At 45.5% G+C, this 20,979-nt stretch overlaps 1 protein-coding gene across 1 annotated transcript in view; it reads left to right on the plus strand.

Annotated features, from left to right (window-relative positions):
* The first annotated feature begins 3,719 nt into the window (after positions 1–3,719).
* Positions 3,720–20,979, plus strand: part of LOC119402526 (visual system homeobox 1-like) — a 96,266-nt gene continuing 79,006 nt past the window's right edge. Inside the window, exon 1 of the mRNA XM_049418689.1 lies at positions 3,720–4,125. Within this exon, the coding sequence (XP_049274646.1) occupies positions 3,777–4,125 (349 nt within the window). The 5' untranslated portion in view covers positions 3,720–3,776. The remainder of the gene's footprint in view (positions 4,126–20,979) is intronic.

Genomic DNA, 20,979 nt, shown 5'->3' on the forward strand with positions numbered 1-20,979 from the left:
AGGAGCGGCACGAGGACGCTTCACGAGCCTTCAACGAAGGCCCCCTCAGCAAGGAAGCTTTCCGGTGACATAAGGCGGCCGCACCACAATGGAGGCTATGCCTTATACCTATATATAGGTAAGGAATACTTCGTCGTTCGCTCCTTAGCAGTACACGTATACGTAAGGCTTGAAATTCAATAACGAGGAGTTGCACGGATTCCGTGGGAAAACAGGATGTGCACCTCATGCGGCGCCGCGGCAGACGAGCTTCGGTCACTGTCAAACGATTTGTGTGCTAACATTGTCGTACAGAAAAAATTCTACACATATCGCGATAATACATATACCAAAATATAGGCAAATACATTGGCGCAGCGCTTATACCACAAAGGACGCGCTGTAATGTATGCACATGCGCGTCTAAATATCTGTAAAGATCAACTGAAAATAAATACATATGCATGCATTCGTCCCTAAACTCACTCCGCTATGGATGCAAAAATGAAAATTAAGCGATGACGTGCTTCTCACAAAGGCCTGCCATTGGTCCCCGGCTTTCCGTGGAAAAGGCGGGAGTGGAACAGTTCTTTGAACGCAACATCCTCGGTCGCCATCATCGTCAAAAAACATGCGTAGCCATAACCCTGCGCCTAAAAAAAAAAAAAAATGGCGTGAAAGGTTTGACTGACATATATAGGTATGGGTCTTCAGAATTGGCGCCCCCCCTTTAGATGATTAGGGGCACGCCTATGCTTGCTGCTATTTTCTCATTCGATACATGTGCTATCTTCGCAAGGAGCCAGCGGGGTGGTCGGTTCCAAGGTCGCATAAACATGCATACACGTAGGCCACTATAACTCGTAGTCGTGGAACGCCGTCGGATAAATTAGTCAAAGCCAGAGAGCGCGCTTTGTACAACAGTCCAGGTTCTGCACCCTAATTTAGGCGTAAAATCGCTTTACTGCCGAGTTTGCTGGTTTCGGTTTGTAATGCACACGATAAAAAATGAAAGAATGTGCGCGTGCTATTTGATCTCGAGGTGTTTCTCGAACTTCCGTCAACACGCTGCGTGACGTATACAGTCGGTTCGGCAAGAAAACGGAGATACGCCGAGGCTTTTCTCATTTTTCCGTAATTGTATACGTGGTCTGTATCTCCCCCTTCCTGACGCATGAGTCGCACGGAAGTCAGGTGAGGTTAGGTTGCTGCAGTTTTGCTCGGTAACAAGAATAAGCAACGGAGAAGCGATTGAAGCTGCGCAAATCTCTTCCCGCGACGCCCGACGTCGTCTTGCCGCAACGCGAGAGGAAGGGAGAAGGCGGCGCGACACATCACCCGTAAATAAGGAGCCCATCTCCGAGAGTATCGAAGCTCACCGTAGTTGCGTGCAGCAGCCAAACGTGCCCAAAGGAGGAGCGGTGCGACAGGCGAGGCTGCTCTAATGAGCAGTAAATTAACATAATTTATTTAACAGTAAATTAGGAAGCAAATTAACAGCAAACTTGACTGTCGACGTCCCGCGGCGTCGGCATCAACACGAGTTATGCAAAAAATCGTCATCACGTGATGTCCTCATGGCGTCACAGATCGCCAAAATTTGTGACGTTATCATGACAAAACGCTATCATTTTGTCATGACGCTATCATGACAAAATGACGTCATCGCATGACACCGTCTCTTGGTCAAAGGTGGGCAGATCACGAAGGCAGTGCAAAACCAGGTGAGGTGGAGGAGGCGAAAATGTTTGAGGCCCGTGTACTTAGATTTAGGTGCACGTTAAATTTCGGGAGCCCTCCATACGGCGTCCCTCATAATCATATCGTGGTTTTTGGGACGTTAAACCCCAGATATTACTATCCGATCCTGGAGGCAGTGCAAAACCACGTTAAGTGTGCAGAAGGCTATCGGAGGGGGGCGGGGGAAGGATCAGTACTTCAACTGATAACAAAAAGAACACGGCTTTCGCCTTCGAGTCGTCTTAGGCGAATGCATTAAGAACCCTGTGAGTTTTTTTTTTTTTTTAAGCAATTATAGTATGCATTTTTAACCTTAATAATTTTAAGTTGTCTGGGGTTCAAACGGGGAGGAAAGAATGTGTTTTTTTTTCCACTAGTTATTTAAGCTTGATAAAAACACACATTCATGCGCCACTGTTTACAAAGAGCAGTGGAAGGTGGTCAATGCGTATGCAAATTATTCTATTTAAAAAAATATCAACGCTTTTAGACTTACTCCATAAGTTATATAATGAGTTAGGAAACCGATCTGTACGAGCACTATACGCGAACATTTCGCCAATGTTTGCACCCATGATAAGTAAGAGTTTTATCACCCCCCCCCCCCCCCCAATCTCTTACTTCTTAACTGCATGTTTCATGGGGAATGCATGGATTATTTCTATAATCATTTGTACTCTGAATATCGCTGCCTGCATTGTAGATGCGGCTGCGGGATTCTGTCAAGTTGCTTGTCTCTCAAGCGACTTTTACCTGCAGTCTCCGCCATCGTCGATGGAAATTCCATTTCATTTTTTTTTTTTCCATTTAAAGACGTTGTTATTATTATAAAGGCTCGGTGCATCGTCATGTCATTTATCCTGCGTAATTAAACTGTTCGCTTGGTGAATGTAGCCACTATACTGCGATATCTTCACACTTATCCAAACACATGCATCTGTGATACAGCACAAGTTCCACACATATATATGAACACACGAGGACATTCACTCGCCACATTTGTAAGCCATGACTCGTTCATGACATAGAATTGCGCGATTCGGATGCTACTGTGTAAGGTGTACTATTACGTGCTTGTTTGCGAGCTTTTCATTTGTTTTTGAGAAACTTTTGTTGACGTGTAGTGAGCTTTATTTCATGTTTCATACTTCTGTACAATTAGTTGTACCCACTCCCATTGGTAATGTGCATTGACCTTGAGGGTACTCTAAATGAATTAATAATGGTGATACTTCCATGCAGCATTGCTGAGCACTGCGTGCCTTCCGGAGTGCTGCACTGTTTTAGGGAGGCGTGTTATAGTACGCAGCAGGCGTCGTTTATAGTGTATACGCGCGCTTCGCCAGTTGCTCTTGTTCCCGAGTTCACCACTTGTCCTTTCCTCCTTCGTTGCTGCGGGAAAGAAGGTGCCCGGCGTTTTTTTTTTTTTTTTTTTTTTTTTTCTTGTCAGCACAATTCTGCTCTCAAGAAATGGGAAAGAAAACCAGAAACGACGAGAGTCAGAAGACCGTGGCCAGCCGCTTTATAATGGCGCACGACTACATAAACACGATGCCCCGAGTCCTTACTCCCCCACCATCCAGTGTGCGTGCGTGCCCTCAAACTATTTACGTTTTTTCGCGTTCGGACGAAACGCGCGCTCGCGTCTTCAAGATGGCGGTTCACTCCGGCGGAACGGTGGTCTGGCCGCCTCGTAATTGGCCGAAGGGCGCCAGCGTCGGCCAATTAGGGCGCCCGCGCGGCAGCATCCATTGGCTGCGGCCGAGACGCGGCCGGCGGCGTCGCGTTACGAACGGCCCAATGGCGTCGCGTCGCGGGCCTGATTGGCCGTGTCAGGGCTCCTCCTTCTCCTCCTTTTCTTTGCTCTCGGGCCTCGCGTCTCTCTCTCTTCCTCCTCTTCCTCTCTCATTCCGGGAAGGAGGAGGCCACCGGAGCAGATGGCGGAGGAGGGCTTCCTCCGCGGAGGTGGGCGTTTTTTGTCACGAGTGCTTGTAGCTCGCGGGATAACGGCGTCTTGGCGCGGCGACGGCGGGCTTGCGGCGGGGCGCAGTCGCGCCATGCAGCGGGGCCCGGCGGCTCAGCACCAGCGATCGCCGTTCGCCATCCAGGAACTGTTGGGATTGAGCGATGCCGGACTGCCCGCTTCTTCTTCTTCCTCGACTCAGCACGGCAACAGCCAGGTGTCCTCCTCGGTTACGGCGGGGTTGCACCCGTCGGTGCTGGGACACTCGCCGGGTCATCACTCGCTGGTGCCCCAGCCGATCCACCATCACCCGCCGCCTCCACCGCACTGCGGCTTCCCCGGCGACAGGGCCGGTGTGTACCTCGGACACGCTTTCGTGCCGTGCGCGCCCTTCCTGCATGGTTTCGACGGGACGGCCCACGGCGTGCCACCGGACATCGCCGGTGAGTCTGACGTCAGAGAGCGTGCGTCACGTGACATTCACCTACGCAGCACTCATTTCATATAGGCACCGCTTAGGACCATAAGGGCACTGCATAGAAAGAGCGTACTCTATAACCGAACCAGGCAAGGTGAAAATGAACGTCCACCGACAAAGTTAAATCGAGGAAATGGAAATCGTCGTTTTGGTTGGCTTTCAGGTGCATACAGGATACCTATGTAACCTAGTGACCATGAACCGTAGGCCTACAAACTGACGGCGCGTATTCACCATGACAAAAATCACCGGCAGGTTGTCAAAACTTTGTTGATGACAGCCAGTTTCGCCTGAGTCATGCCGTGAGCTTACGCAGTGGTTGCAGAGCCGGCGAAAACAAGGAGAATGGAGTTTCACAGCTGCGAGTTTTACTCATCAAAAGCGCGTGTGACTTCCGGGATGCTTCCCCACGAACCGGAGCGCTTCTATTCCGTGACACGAACGAGTGATTCCGCGCGTGTGCTAAATTAACAAAACACGGGTAGCCATTTTATGAGGAACAGAACGAGAAATGCATGTGTACGCATTGCATAATGGCCACCATTTCGCGCACTTCCTTTGTATTAATTCAGTACAGCGTATTTAAGTTGACGACGATCCGCTGAGACATCTGTGGTTATCGCTGTAGGGTGGATGCGTCATGCGGAGCACGAGGTCGCGGGTTCGAATTATACGGAAGTAGCATTTCGATGAACGGCATGCAGCAACGGTCGTGTATATGCCTGTTGAAAGTTTGGTGCAGGAGAGACTATCGAAATTAATTACAGGACGACAGTCGTATTCGTGAACCTTAGTCACTGTCACTGTGGGCCACGCAAGTGGAATCGCTACACATGTACTACGTGATATATGGAGCAAACCCGCTGTTTCGTAAGCGACGTCTTTTCTGACGCGCTTTCTGAGCCCTTCGTCAGATGGACGATCAGACCACGTTGTCAACGGGATCAGACAACCGTATGCACACATCGAGCAGCGCAAATATAGCGTCCTCGGTCATACAAATGTTTTCGAGTTCTGCTTCACTGCACAGCTGCATCGCAACGAGGCGGAGCGAATACTGTGACGCACCCGTACATTCACGAAAACGTGGTACGCTGTGAGAATAATTCAGCCAATGGCGATGCGGGACGTATATATCATAAGCGAAGCCGGCTGGCCAATGGGAAAACGCACTTACGACCGAGAAGTTTTGCGAATTCGGCCCCGGATAAAGACCAAGCATAACAGCCACTTCACTTCGCTTAAAAAATATAAACCTCACAATACACATTGAAAGGTCACCCAACTCTTTACCCGGGCGTCAGTAACCCCGAGACGCGCTGCTGTGGCTTCTCGTTATTGTTTAATAATAATAATAATTGCAGGCATGCGTGAAAGCATGCAGTCTACATTAGAGCCAATTTCCCCATAAATACACGCACGCACGTTGCACCAAACAAACAGTTCACTGAGTCTACAAAAACATGGAAGGGAAAAAAGGCAAACTAGACCAAACGGTGTTTCGCTGACATAACATACAGAATATACTATATACTGTTAATTGGATGGTGGCCGTGAAGATAAGCGTGATGTATGCGAATCGCACGCGTAAAAACGAGTTTGGCGCTCAAGTCGTATTTCCGCTGACACTTTTAAAATTATTTTTACACTGTAATTGAAGTTTTCTCTGTATCCACGTCTTGATTTTCGCTTCGCGTGGCCTTACTAAATGAGAACGGGAGTCCCTCGGTTTCCATGGGTACGTGCTCCGAAGCGGCTTAAGAAAATAAAACGAAATGATCTCCGTCAAATTTTGTTGTAACACACGTTGCGCCGTGTCCTCTCGTTGACCCAACGCATAATACGTATAAATAAAACTTTTGTTTTTAAATCTAATTCGTGAGAGGTTGGCGCCCTTATGTCGGCACCGGGTCGCTAAGGAAATTATAGATAAAATATAGAAAAAAGAGAGAAACGTCACAAAATATGCCACCCAGTATAACAACGGATGTGCAAACACAACTCTACGGTACATCAGTCACAATGTTTCGAGCATGAGCTCACGTATACAGGGTGTTTCAAGAAGTGTGTCCAACCTTCTCAAAAAATCAGGAAAATGCGATATTTGATTGCTGCCATCAGCATTGGTTTTTCTGCAGTAGCAGGGATTTTAAGGTGGCTAAAGAAATTACTTGGGACTGTGGGACTGTAATTAAAAAAGTTAAATTAATTAACGTTTTAATTAGTGGAATTAGGTGGTTAGGTCAAATGGGAGAATTGAAGTTCTTCATGCCAGAAACCCAACCTAACTTTGAGATTTCGAAATAGTGGCATCTAGTAATAATTACGCAGTAATGAAATTCACCAAATTCAATGGCGAAACCTAAACAGAAACATGGAAGAACGCAACTGCCATATTCTTCTGAGACGTCCAAAATGAGTGAATGACTTTTTCTGTAGCGCTAGGCATCTTAAGATGGTTAGAGACATAACTTGAGGCAGTAATTAGGAAAATTAAGTTAATTAACTTTTTAATTAGTGGAGTTAGGTGACTGTGACAAATTGGGGAATTGAAGTTCTTCGCGCCAGAAACCCATCCCAACATAGAGATTTTGAAAAAGCGGCCTCTAGTAATAATTACGAAGTAACGAAATTCAACTGAATTCGATGGCTTTCGCTGTTGAAAGCCGTTGTGTTTCGTTGAATTTCATTACGCCACAACAATTACTAGAGGACGCTTTTTCGAAATCTCAAAGCTCGGATGGGTTCCTCGCATGAAGAACTTCAATTCTCCCATTTGACACAATCACCTAACTCCACTAATTAAAAAGTTAATTAACGTAACTTTTTAATTACTGTCCTAAATGATGATACCTTAAGATTCCTGCCGCTACAGAAAAAGCAATTATGAAAGCCCCGAGCAAATATCGCATTTTCCTGATTTTTTGAGAAGCTTGGACACATTTCTTGAAACACCCTGTATAGTAAATATAAGTTCACACGTAGATGCACAAAGTCAAAGATTTTGCTACACGTCAAAGAAGAGCGAGGCGGTTGAAGTTATCCGTAGCCCTCCACTACACGACGTGAGCTTTGGGACGTTATAAACTTCATAAACGAACGAACCAATCAAATATTGCATATATACTCACAAACTCACAACTACCAAACTCACAAGACAAATAATTACACATTACGTAAAACACACAATCACAACATTAAACAATATTGAAAGCAATATTTATATCACTCATTTTGCGTATATGCTGTACCAAGCCGCCGACGGTGCATTAACGTTTCAGGTTTTCTGTTTTCGCTCATGGACCTGACGTAACTGACAGATTTATACGTGGATCTGTAAAAAATAACTCGGAATATTTAGGTTGTGGATCGCTGTTTTCCGACAGGATCTCTCTCTCGGGAGAAGGCGTATTTCACTGCGTGAAGGAGGTATAGATTAATTGGCGTCATTGGGCACCCGATTCGCACTTGCGTCCGCTGCAGTGTCGCACTGTATCCCTTGAACTGTAATTATGTGGTTTGTTGCGCTTGGCTTTGTTTGCTCTTTCAGGGTGTCGTAAAATAACATAAAGCTTAAAGTGACTTGTGAATCGCGCGCTACTAGCTTGACGAATTTTCGGGCGTTTTGTACTGATGAAGCGCAACGCGCATGGAATTGCAACCAGTTATAAAACGGTGGAAGGTGTCATTCGGAATAGTCTAAATTTTTTCTCGATCACCAAACGTGGTGTGAGAAAAGCTGAAGTATAGGGCAGGGGCGTAGCCACGTTAGGGCACACCGGGCCCGTGCCCCCCCCCCGAAATTTTTTTTTTTGCCATAGCATACAGAGCAGAAAATGACACTCTACCACATCTGTCTGCTCGTCCCCACTACAGATCAAGGAGGTGCCCCCCCCCCCCCCCCCCCGAAAAAAATTTCTGCCTACGCCCCTGGTATAGGGGAATGCTTATATCACGAACCATCTGTGCACGTGGACGTAAACACACTGCGGATATAAGGTGTATATAAATCTGGAACAGTGCGGATATATCTTGAGCACGTCTGTTTTCTGCATTATCCAGATGACCAATAATTACAGTTTGGTCTGCTAGCATTTAAGGAGGGAAAATATAATGTCCACTTGGCATAATTCAAAGCTCAGTAATAATACCGTATGTTCTTGAATGATATTGTGAATTTTGCATGAGCTTCTTTCGCTAAGTGCGAGGTTCAGTAGGCGCTTCCCATGCGTTAGTGTCTCGGCCATTGATGGCGGAAAGATAGCGGATGACGACCTTCGGCGGATATCGGAGAATTGGAGGTTGCCTGCAGGGAGACTATATATATATATAGACGCATCCTAAGCCCTGTTGCTATAGAGTACATGTTGAAGACGCTCCTCGGGAGTTAGTACAACGGATGCATATAATAAGCAACATTAGGTTTTATGAGTGCGTTATGAAATTGTAATAGGGGAAGAAGCGAACCGTACATAGTCCCATCTATCAGTTTACCTTCCTGTACGTCGTGACGTCATTATATGTAAACAAATATGTTCCCAGTGCCGGGATATAGAACCCGTGGTCTCATGACGGAAACCCGATGCTCTGAACACGCAGGAGCACGCATCTTCCTCAGGAATTTCCATCGTGTTGCAAGGTCGTTCAGGCACCTGACGCGTCTTCAAAATGTTCTTCGCTTTCGCCGTCAGTCTCATCTCGTGCATCGGGGTGCGAGGCCGGCTCTGTTGATTGTACAATAATGTATTACAGAATCTGTCGACCCCACCAGAGCGCGCAGGCAAGCACTGCAGGTCACGTTGACAACAGTGAGTGCGCATTAATTCACCTCTCACCGATAACTGAAGTCTGCGCTCGCACTCGAGGGCCGATGGCATGTCGGATTATAAGATACACATCTGATAGGTATATAATGACGCAGTATATAGGTGTACCCGTTGCGTACACTTGTTTCGCGTACACAACATACTCGATTTACGAAAGAAATCAGCCCGTGCAGTAACGCTCGTCTCAGTTACAAACAAAGCGCGATTGTCACTTTGGCACGTATACAAGGTGCTTCGCATAAAAATATCGATTCCCACAGTGCGTGGGACCAGCAAGTTTTTTTTTTTTTTTTTTTGCAGTATTGTTCGATTAGTGTATAGCCATAAATACTGCTCGCCCAACCTCGAACAAGGCGAGGATTATGCGCGCATTGTAACTGAAGGACTCGTCTCGTCTTCAGGCCTTGAGAAGTTTCAATTTGTTCATGCCATAACCATCGCATATAAAACAATAAGAAATTCACGGAGGCGTCGGCTGCTGCATTAATATTTTTTGTGCATACGAAAATATAAGGAAACCAAGATATTTTCCTTTGACATTTTATATTTTCCGGCTTGATTACGTTTAACAAGCTGTTGGGGGTCTCGTCGATTTCACGATGAATCTCACGAAATATCGATGTGTTCGTATCACGAGAACAGGCGGGATTGCATGGACAAAAAAAAAAAAAAAATGGAGACCGATGCAAGTCTATGCATGGGAAGGGTACATATAAGCACGCAAAAGAAAGTGGATGAGGGAGCTGAGTGTTTCGTCAAAAAAAAAAAAAAATCATTTTTAATGCGCATATAGTAACGCACTGCGAGCGGTACTCGAACGTTTCCGTATCAAGCCTGCACCTAACTTTTGCTCATCACTCGTGGACGGGAAGAAACAAAGTCAAGGGACGCTATTACCATTACGCATTACATCAGGGGGTGGTGAAAACATTTATTGACAGAATTTCTGCGGAGAAGCTCCGGATATGCGGAGGTTCTTGACTTGCGGTAGGGGGGCCCTCAGTCCAGGGCTCCGCTCGCAGCAGCCGCTCTACGGGCCCGGTCAATTAGACTCAGCTGATCATCCAGGTTCTCGCTGGCCAGCAGCTGTTCCCATCGCTCCGCTGTGGGATTTTGTATCGGGGGTAAGGCTGTAATGGCCTGGCATGCCCACGTAACGTGGTACAGGGTAGCTTTTGCTGGGCACCATGGGCAGTAAGAAGAGTATGCAGTAGGATGCATTTTACTGAGGGTGTGCAAATTTGGGAACGTGCCGGTTTGAATTTGCCTCCAGCTGACCGATTCTTCTTTATTTAATGTTCGATGTGGTAGGGAGTAAGTTTGTCTGAGTCCTAATCCACCATTTCCACGCATTACACTTGTACACATGGAGGAAGGAATACTAAGGAGAGGCCCTGACGTCACATTCGTGAAGCCTCCACATCGCAAACACCCGCATCGCCTCCTAGCGAAGGACCAGCGAAACATTTCGCGATTTCCGTTGCGACGTTTGCAAGCGCATGCGCGCATCGCGAAACTTTGCAGCCTTTTTTCTGTTTGTTTGTTTTTCGCCGTGCAAGCGGCGTAGTCGATTCGCGCGTGCTGCTCCTCCTGTGTGTTCGTTAGGAAAGCTACGCAATGCCCAGCTGATGCGTATACCCTGTGCAAATCGCGTGCACTGCGGACAGTACCGGGTGTCACTTTTCATGTGTACGTATACGTTCGCTTCATTACTGATCACTAAGGCATGGTATTTGCGTGCGGAGCTCTCGGATGTGCGCTCTGTTGCTCCTTACTCGTTGTGTCAACTCGGAACACACGTGAAGTTTTGTTTTTGGTGTCTGACGCGCCTTACATACCATGCGCTGAAGGCATCGTACGTTTTAGAGGCTGTGTCGTTCAAATGAAAGGACAATAAACTTTTGTTGTCGTTATCGGACTACGTGATGTATGTATTGTGCGGTGTGCGCTCGCGGCGTGCTTGTGTTGTGTGCGCACTGGAATTACAAACTTTACGTGCACGGTGTCCTCTTTTCAACGTGAAGTTACGTCAACTATAGGTTGGCGTTGTGCCGAATAGCTACTGTGCTCACTCCATATACACGAGCAAAGAAGCGCCAACCAGGCAATAGATCTGGAAATCGGGCTACGAGAAAGGAAAAGAAAGGCCTAACGCCCAGCAGAACGCGTAAGTCACTGGTAGGTGAGTTCGAATACGATGAGGCAGGGGCTGAATGTTTTTGATTACGGCACGTACCGGTACTTTCTGTACTGTTGCACAAAAACGCTCCACGAAGAATTTCAGCACGCAGCGCTCGGGCCTGCCACGCACGAACAGCCTGGTAATGGTCTGCTTGCAACATTTTACTGCGTGTAACCGCACAATACGCGCTAAGTTTACGCCGGGACTACAAATCCGAGCAGACGCGAACCACCGCGGAGAGCACGCCGCGGGGCGTCTGCTGTTTTGTTTGCCCCATACCGGTTTGTTTGCCCCATAAATCTGACGTCACTTCCGCCACACTTTTCGCAATGCATTGGGATACGATACGGCCTCTCCTTAGTTTTTCCTTCCTCCATGCTTGTATACATGCCGACCGCCGCATGTGCATATAATGCTGCGCATATATTGGGTATAGTTCCCGCTCGTGGATTAATAACCTTCCTGTACGATGGAAAGCCCGTTCTTGGGCAAGATGATGCAAGTTACTCGTAAACTGGGGTGATTAGTGAAACGGACGCGTATAACGTACATCAAATCGCGTTTGTCATTCCTTCCACAGCACGTAAGAAGGAATTAGCGGCTGCAGCTTGACAGGGGGGATGCTCCAAAGTTTCGATAGCAGTGTATACAACACAATCGTTTTGAAGAGAGTGACTTCCACCCGCACGGGGTATACGATTCCTGGCAAGGATATATATGGGCCGAAGGCGAAGAAAGTGCACGTCTAAACAGGTGGTGTCACAAAGTCACGCGACTTCCCTATTCAATAGGGTAGTCACGTGACAGTACCAGCACTCGTTCATCATCATCATCATCAACGTGTTTTATGTCTATTGCAGTACGAAGGCCTCTCCCAACAATTAACTGCGGAGCGGTTTAAGGGACCGCCTTCTCACCGTCTGATGTCTCGCGTTGGCGTTGGCGTCACGCTAGAGATGCAGAACTATCGGTAAATTGACTATCGATAGCATCGATAGTTTCTTTGAAACTATCGATAGTGCAGACAAACTATCGATAGTGCAGACAAACTATCGATAGTACTACTAACGACAAAATATCGATAGTGCAATCGGTAGTGCCATCGGTAATATTACTAGCCATGTTACTGCCGCGCGTGTTTATTGCTTTGTTTTGATGTATTCGGGTATTCGGGTTAGAGTGTTAGCAGCGTTTGACGCAGACCGGCCGCAATGTTTGAGAAGCTTCGCGATTGTTTGAGATCATTTTCTTAAGATTACGCGCGAGACGCGAATATTCAAGTTTATTAGAGAGCGTACGCCAGCACAAGCGATAACGCTGGAAGGTTCGATGACGGATGTATAAAAGACGAAGCGTTCCACCGATTATCAGATCACTCGACGGAGGGCGACTGTTCTCGCCGCTATCAGTGCGCAGCGTGTATCGCTTGTATTTTGAGTCTTGATTTTCTGGGCACAAGTTCGACCAAATAAAGAGCTTCGTATTTCCCAGTCTTCGTACAGCATTCTTCAACGTCACAACCGTGTGACAATACTATCGATAGTGGTGTGAATAATGATGTTGCTGGCCGGCCATATTGCCAAAATATTTGCGATAGCCTACTGTCAGCTTCGCTTAATTATGAGCAAATTTTGGGCGAGAAATTACTTCCGCTGTGAAAATGGCGGCATATGTCCATCAATAAATTCATATTCAAAAGCAACCAGTTACATATTACAAATAAAAAACTTACTTCTTGATAATTTTTTTATTTTGAAATCATAAAATGCAAAATTAATTTGAAGGCGCGCAGTTCCACCCCATGTAACGGCTTCCTTTCCGCTACAGCTGAATTGCTTGACTTTATGGTCATGTGTCAGCAAACACTCTGGTGAAGAGCACAAGCATGTCAACTTTCTTGCCCTTCAGCCTGCTCCTCCGGCTCCACTATGTACCACGCGCGCGGGGAACCAAGTTTATTCTGTAGTGAGTTCGCGCTGTTGATTTTATACTATCGATACTTACTATCGATAGCACTATCGATAGTATTTTTTACTATCGATAGTTCGATAGTGACTTAGCTATCGATAGTATCGATAGTACCATCGATAGTTCTGCATCACTACGTCACGCACGTTTGATAGCCTATACTGCTGCCATATTGTCGGTCAATGTTTATTTTTTCCCACTCTGGTCGGTTGAAGACATATGCTATAGAGGCATGCTCTGAACAACAATGGAGAGATGGTATCTTCATGCTTGATCCCTGTCTCGATCGCAATTTTACTTTTTTTCTGGACAAGCAAAGTCTATAGCTGCGGAGATATATCTTGGCTATGACATACAGTTTTCAAGTCCTCCGCGATGCAATGACTACTGGATCTAAGTATAGAATGCCACTTACAGTCTATAGCAGGGGCGTAGCCAGAAATTTCTTTCGGGGGGAGGGGGGGGGGTTCAACCATACTTCATGTATGTTCGTGCGTGCGTTTGCATGTGTGCGTGTATATATACGCAAGCAAAACTGAAAAATTTCGGAGGGGGGTGGTTAACCCCCCCCCCTCCTGCTCCGCCCCTGGTCTATAGGAGCTATACGAAAGGGGTTTGTTGTACTCAGCAGGTTTCTCAATTAGCTGATCGATCACGTGGCCGTGATGCATTACGGTCATTTCCCGAAGCCAGCTAACTGGTCTGTCCGTCTATATTAACGAGATTACCTTCGTGAATGACCAGCACTAATTAGCGCGGAATAATATCGGCTGACTTCAGCTAAATTCTAGGTAATGTCGGCTTGGCTTTATAGAGACGGCTGAATATTTGCTATCGTTGGTACCGCTGGTATAACGCGAGCACTGTTCTCATTCTACTGCCCGGGTTTTTCTCTGGTGATTTATCCAACACTAACCCCACTAGATTTGCGTCAAATTGAAATCATTTACTACATGTTATCCGAACTAATTATGGACGACATAATGCCTATTTTTTCGCTTTATATATTTGGAACTCATTACCGTCGCATATCAAACATCGTTCTTCAGATGGATTATTTGGAAAGCAACTTGTTTCTTTCTTACTAAATTACTGGGTGTATAGTGATTTTTATTAAAATATAATGTTTTATCTATATATGAAAAACATGAGAAGGTAGGCTATGTTAGAACAGGCTGTCTCATTATCATGGTATTGTTATTGAAATAACTAAAAACAAAACAAGAAAGAATAAAATAATAAGTAAAGAAACTAATCTGAATATAAACGTACGATCTCTGGCGTAGCCTATAGAGAAAAAGTCTAAAGGCAGAGTATATAGTTTTCGTTCACCTTTAACAATATTTTGTTTCGTTCCGTTACAACACAAATTTTCCTGTAATATTGCTGCTTTTGATAATGAACCTAATTTCATTGGTAATCAATTGGAAAGTAAGTACCTTTGCAGCCTATATAGTGCCTCCTACTCAGGCCCGCAGCCAGGAATTTTTTTCAGGGGGGGGGGGGCACTTGCTCAAGGCCTTGACTATTTGCGAAAAACACAATAAAGGGGGGGGGGGCTCCCCCCCCCCCCCCCGGCTACGGGCCTGCTTCTACTGTACATGTATTCTGTAATTCCTGTATGGTGTGTTACATTAAGATGTAAGCCAACATTGATTTGTTTGGTTCTCTCGCAATTCAACGACTGAGTTGTCCACTAACTTCTAGTGTGTATTTACCGTAAAAAAAAAAGCACAATGTGTGTATGTCTCTTCAATCGTCTGTCTAGTTTATCGCCTCATAAAAAACACACGCTCTCCAACACATGACTGTCTGAGACGCGGTTTGCTGTACGCCCTAATTAAGGGCGCCGCGCAAAGCGTTGACGCCGAGTCTCACGCTTCGTCGCGTGCAGCCGGCATGCGTGCGTCGCACCTAGGCGTGGCGCGCGCTGCTCTCTCTGAATCAATCAAGCGGGCGCCGCATCGCAGCTCAATGAGCCGCCGCATCGTCGTCGCATCGAGTATGCAAGGCGCGTCTCGATGCTGATATCTTCGCGGTCTCGGCGCCCTTCACCCATGCACTGACGCATCACCCACGCTTTGCACAGGGTGTTTCAGCTAACTTGCGCCGAATATTAAACAAAACAAACATACGCGGCAAGCGTGTCGAATTGGCCCGGTATTGTTCTGAGCCGAACGCAGCACGTCAGGATATTTTCCTGTTCGCCAAGCTGGCTAATTAACAAAGACTGATTAATTATTTTTAGTGACTCTAGCGAAATATCTTGAATAGAAAAGTTGTAGCTCTTTTTATGAAACGTCTGAATATTTTTGCTAACATAACTGCCAATCCGATAGACTGGGTAATTAACAAAGATTGCTTAATTAACCTCTGAAACAGTAAAATCTGGCGAAAACTATTGCGTAGAAAAGTTGTAACGTTAGTTCAGCAGCGTCGGACTATTTCATCGATGCTAAAATTGCCACCCTGTTTAATTTTACGGCGTAGCTGTTATGCTTTTCGTTATGCCATTACGCGTTCGCAAAAGCTATCGTCATGGATAATGGCCTCTCCCTTTCTAGCGCGTGCAACGCAATAACTCGGCCTGCGCGCGCTCTGTTCTTCATCTTCTTCTTCGCTTCCCGAACATATGCGCCTGGCGCGCGCCCTCCTGCTGCGCACATTTCTCCGGCGCGTGCCGTAATAACTCGGATGGGCGAGAGAATGAGTACAGAGAGAGAAAGAAAGAGATATATACAAATACATAAAGAAAGAAATAGAAAAAAAATTATCGGCGAAAAAATTTTCTTGATGAGGTGGCATTCGAGCCCACGTACCCACGATTCCAAGGCGAGCATCGTAACCACTCGGCTATTCAGGCACGCTATAGCAGAGCAAACCATAGCCTTGTATACTATAGTATAGAAAGGGGGTGGGAAAGGGAAGTGAGGATGAGGAAAATAGTAAAGCATAGCATAGAAAGAACGAAATAGAGAGAGACAGAGAGAGAAAGTCATAGAAAGGAAGAGAGGACAGAGAAGAAAAACGTATAGAGTGAAACTTCACTTGAGCGAACTTCAAGGGACCCCAGGAAAAAGTTCGTCAAAGTGTAAGTTCCCTGAACTTAAATAGCTATGTCGCAACTTGTTATCAGGACCTAAAGAAAACATCAGATGTTGAAGTAAAATTTAAACCCTTTTATTTGCAATACTGCTTATTTTAATGTGAATTTCTCCTTGTTTAGCATGTTTAGAAAAAAATGTAGTAATCTTTTGCTGCACTTGTGCACTTGGGACTGCAGTGGTCATGAATTGAGTCACTGTGTCCAGGCTTGACGTGACTCTCACCTCCCTAACTTACCATCGTCATGCATCACTCTTTTTCCTCTCCTTTCCCCTCCCCCGGTGTAGAGTAGCAGGCTAGTGCGCTCAGGCCTACCTCTCTGCCTTACTGTAAATAAACCTCTCTCTCATAAACCTTCTCCGGCCAAGGACTTCACTTTTTCCAAGTACATCAGCGCTTCTTTAGCTGAAGTTCTTAATTAATGCTTCCTCTAGAAAAGCCTCCTCCTTTTCTCCTTCACCGGAAACGCTAGTGCCATCGTCGGCCTCACGTGCTATGAGTGATCACGGGATGACGGCGGCTGCGTCGTCTACTTCGGGAGAACCAAAGCCAGCTGGAAACCAAATTTTGCAGTGCACCCTGAGCTGTGGTTCTGATTTAGTGGTGTTTTCCCGCTTGAGGTGAAAGCACTGCAATATGCAGTCGCTGTCTCCGAAGGAGTATTGTACGGTAGTCATCTTAAGAGAATGGGCGTGAAAACAAGAACACAAGAGAGACAACACAAACGCCGTTGCTTGGTGCAACGTGTGCAATTCTAACGCAACGGAGGCCGGTGTCAGCGTGTCATGGAGGAAGCGGCATGAAGCGTTTAACTGCGATACTTAGAACCTTAGAGCCGGCAAGCAGTCATCGGATACAACTGGTGTGTGCAGCCAGCACTTCCGCGAGTAAGGAAGGAAGAAACAAGTTCTTAGACCGGCTGGCTACCATGTGCTGGGGGAACCTTCACTCTCGCTTTCTCAAAAAGAGCTGCAATGTCTTGCTTTGTCACGGTAATATTTTTTGCCATGCCGTGATATTGCCCTGTACACGTGTTCGTTTCAGCGATATGCCCCACTGAATGTGCATTTGTTGTTTATGTTGTTTCCGCTCGCTCGGTATATATTTATCGGTTCGTGCGAAAATAAAGTATCAGTTGAATGTAGCGCCGTGTCCTTGTCTGTCTTCTTTCTACGTCCTTGTCTAGTCGCGCTTACTCACTCTTCGTAGTAATCACCAAACTTTATTTATTTATTTATTTATTTATTTATTTATTTGTTTGTTTGTTTGTTTGTTTGTTGTTTGTTTGTCTGTTTGTTTGTTTGTTTGTTTGTTTGTTTGTTTGTTTGTTTGTTTGTTTGTTTGTTTGTTTGTTTGTTTGTTTGTTTATCAACATTCTGTCAGTTCCGGCAGGTACTGTGAGACGAAGGCCACCTCTGTAAGTTATGCAATAATTTAAAATGTATTAAAGTTGCACATAAACTTAAGTCTAGCAACACAAGTATACAAAAAGGAACATTTTGGGCGGTCGATGGACAAGAACGGTCAGAAGATTGTAGGATAACGCTAAGGAACTACAAAAAATACATGCAAAAACAAACAGTGCGTTCACTGCAATATATATCCATATTATAGTACACAATAGTACGAAGCATTTCCTATTTAAATGAAATGAAAGATTATCCACTAAGCAGGAACTTTAACACAACATCAGCAGAAAAAATTACACCGTTTGGTTGGCTAAAACGAAACCTGTCTCACTCTGCGAGACTAGCATTAAAGTTGAAGTAAGTAATGGCTTTCTAGGAACAAGCGTATGTTTGTGATGCATACGTGCCTGTGCATGTCAGATATGGAGAAAAATCCCCGTGTCGGAATGACAACTTCTGCATATATTCCTAGCAAAAGTTCAGGGTGAACACTCATGGCACTTCTAAATAGTGCTTACTACAAACTTTACAGAATCACAACAGAAAACGTGCGCCCAGCAATAACTTTAACGAAGGTAGTGTTTCTCTCATTTACCCTTTAATGACTGCTTCAACTCGTCATCTTCCCGAGAAGATTCTATATAATTTATTAACGAAACATATGTTATAGGGGTAATTGTGTGTGGCGCTATAGTATAGTGGACGCGATATGATCGGTGGTTAAAGTAATATTAAAAGTAACATGCCATTAACCAGGATGAGTAAGCTTCTTGATTAATATAATTGTGCTTGTCATGAGGAGTCACAAAAAAAAAAATAACAGACAAACGAAAGCCGCGCTTAGAAGTCCCTGCTTTGGCTCCTCACGATCTCAAGATCTTCGGTACGGCGTCCACTGAAGACTAGTTTATGATTTATTGATCTTAGAAGCCTGACTATCAGCTCATCAGCAGTCATTCGTATACGAGGCCTTCTGTAGCCTTTAGAGGCAACCAACTTAAGTAATCGCCTCTCTGTATACTGCTACTACTCATCTACTATACAAGGGCAAGATTAAACTGTCTGGCTCACCATTATGCATTCACTAACGCCCCAGAAGTCCTGCAACATGTTCTTGTGACTGCAGGCGATACGCATCAGAGAGACAGTCTCTGAACACCTGCAACGGGACTCGAGCTTAGAAATGCGGCATATTCTGGCGCAAAGCACCATCTGTGCGTCATGCGCCACGAAAGCACTGTTGACATTCTTGCGGGCCACGAGCCTCAACGAAACTTTGTAAACATTGTAATCCATGTGTTTGTGGGTTATGTACCCATGTATGTGTGTATATATATATGTATGTTTATGTATGTGCGTGGGGCTGTATGTGATGTTATGTGTTACATCATCATCAGCCTGACTACGCCACTGCAGGGCAAAGACCTCTCCTATATATGTTCCGCCAATCAACCCGGTCCCGTGCTTGCTGCTGCCACGTTATACACGAAAACCTCTTAATCTCATCTGCCCACCTAACTTTCTGTCTCCCCTTCGCGCGTTTGCCTTCTCTTGGAATCCAGTCAGTTACTCTTATTGACCAATACCTTTCCTACGCGGTATACATGCCCTGCCCATGCATGTTCATTTCTTCTTCTTGATTTCGACTAAGGTGTCCTTAACACCCGTCTGTTCCCTGACCCACTCTGCTCTCTTGCTTGTCCCTTAAGGTTAAACCTATCATTTCCCTTTCCATTGCTCGCTACGTCGTCCTCAGTTTAAGTTGAACCTTCTTTGTAAGCCTCAGGTCTCTGCTCCGTATAGTATACGTACCGCTAAGATGCAGCTGTTATATACCTTCCTCTTGAGGGATAGTGGTAGACTACCATTCATGATTTGAGAATGCTTGCCGAATGTGCTCCATGCATCCCATCCTTATTCTTCTAGTTCTTCAGTCTCGTGGTTCGGCTCTGCGGTTACTACCTGTCCTGAGTATATAGACCACGGTGTTGTATAGACGTATTCCTTTACAAATTACAGTGCCCCACTACCTATCGCAAAGCGCTGTTCTCTTCCGAGACTGCTGCACATTACTTTAGTTTTCTGCATATTAATTTTCAGGCCTATACCGTTCTGCTTTCCTTGTCCAGCTCAGTAATCATAAGTTGCAATTCGTCCCCTGAGTTACTCATCAATGCAATGTCATCAGCGAATCGCAGGTTACTGAGATACTCTCCATTAACTCTTATCCCTAACTCTTCCCAATCTAGGGCCCTGAAAACATCCTGCAAGCACGCGGTGAATAACACTGGGGAGATCCCTGCCGTACGCCCTTCTTTATTGGAATTTTGTCGCTTTCTTTATGGCGGACTATGGTGGCTGTGGAGCCGCTGTAGATTTCTTCAGTACGTTTATATATGTTTCATTGACGCCCTGGTTCTGCAGTGCCTGGTGAGGATCAGGTAACATCAGTTCTATTGAAAAACGGTGGACATATTATGTTAGAAAAACTGGCCACCCTGTATACGAAATGTCTCTTAACGGTGAGGGTGCTAGAATCTTGGAAGAATGCTAATATCATCTTAATCCATAAGAAAGAGGACGTGAAGGACTTGAAAAATTACAGGCCGATCAGCTTACTGTCCGTTGTCTACAATCTGTTTACAAAGATAATAGCTAATAGAACAACATTAGAATTCAATCAACCAAAGGACCAAGCAGGATTTCGTACGGGCTGCTCGACAATAGACCACATTCACACTATCAACCAGGTGATAGAGAAATGCGCGGAATGTGACCAACCCGTATATATAGCTTTCATAGATTACGAGGAGGTATTTGATTCCGTGGAGATGTCAGCAGTTATGTGGTTATCAGTGTATATATCGTAATCATCACCCAGTACCTGGAGTAGCACGTCAGGCAAACATCCAGGCTAACACCTCCAGCATTTCATTAAATCATTTTTCTCTCTCTCTATGTATGCGTTGCACTGCGCACGCGCATTGCCTACACCCATGCTCTCTCCTTCTCCTCCTTCCCCTCCTAGGCTATAGCAAACTGGACAAAGTAACCTCGCTGCCTTTGCTGCATTACCCCTGCTCTCTTATTTGATGAACAATTTTTACACTGCATTTAAAAAATGAACCAAGGCACTCAACCGGGTGAGAACTGTTTGTTATACTCGGCGACAACTTTTCTTGACAGCACTGTGGAAGCTGCAGAACCTAAGCGCATACCTGCTACTGTGCCAAAAAATATAGTGCTTAAGTTTACTGATAATTTTCTAATTTGCCTTGCTGAAATAAATGCTGCTTTATTTATTATGAGACTCAAACAGTTGCGGGAAG

This window comes from Rhipicephalus sanguineus, chromosome 8 (assembly GCF_013339695.2).
Source record: "Rhipicephalus sanguineus isolate Rsan-2018 chromosome 8, BIME_Rsan_1.4, whole genome shotgun sequence".
NCBI lineage: Eukaryota > Metazoa > Arthropoda > Arachnida > Ixodida > Ixodidae > Rhipicephalus > Rhipicephalus sanguineus.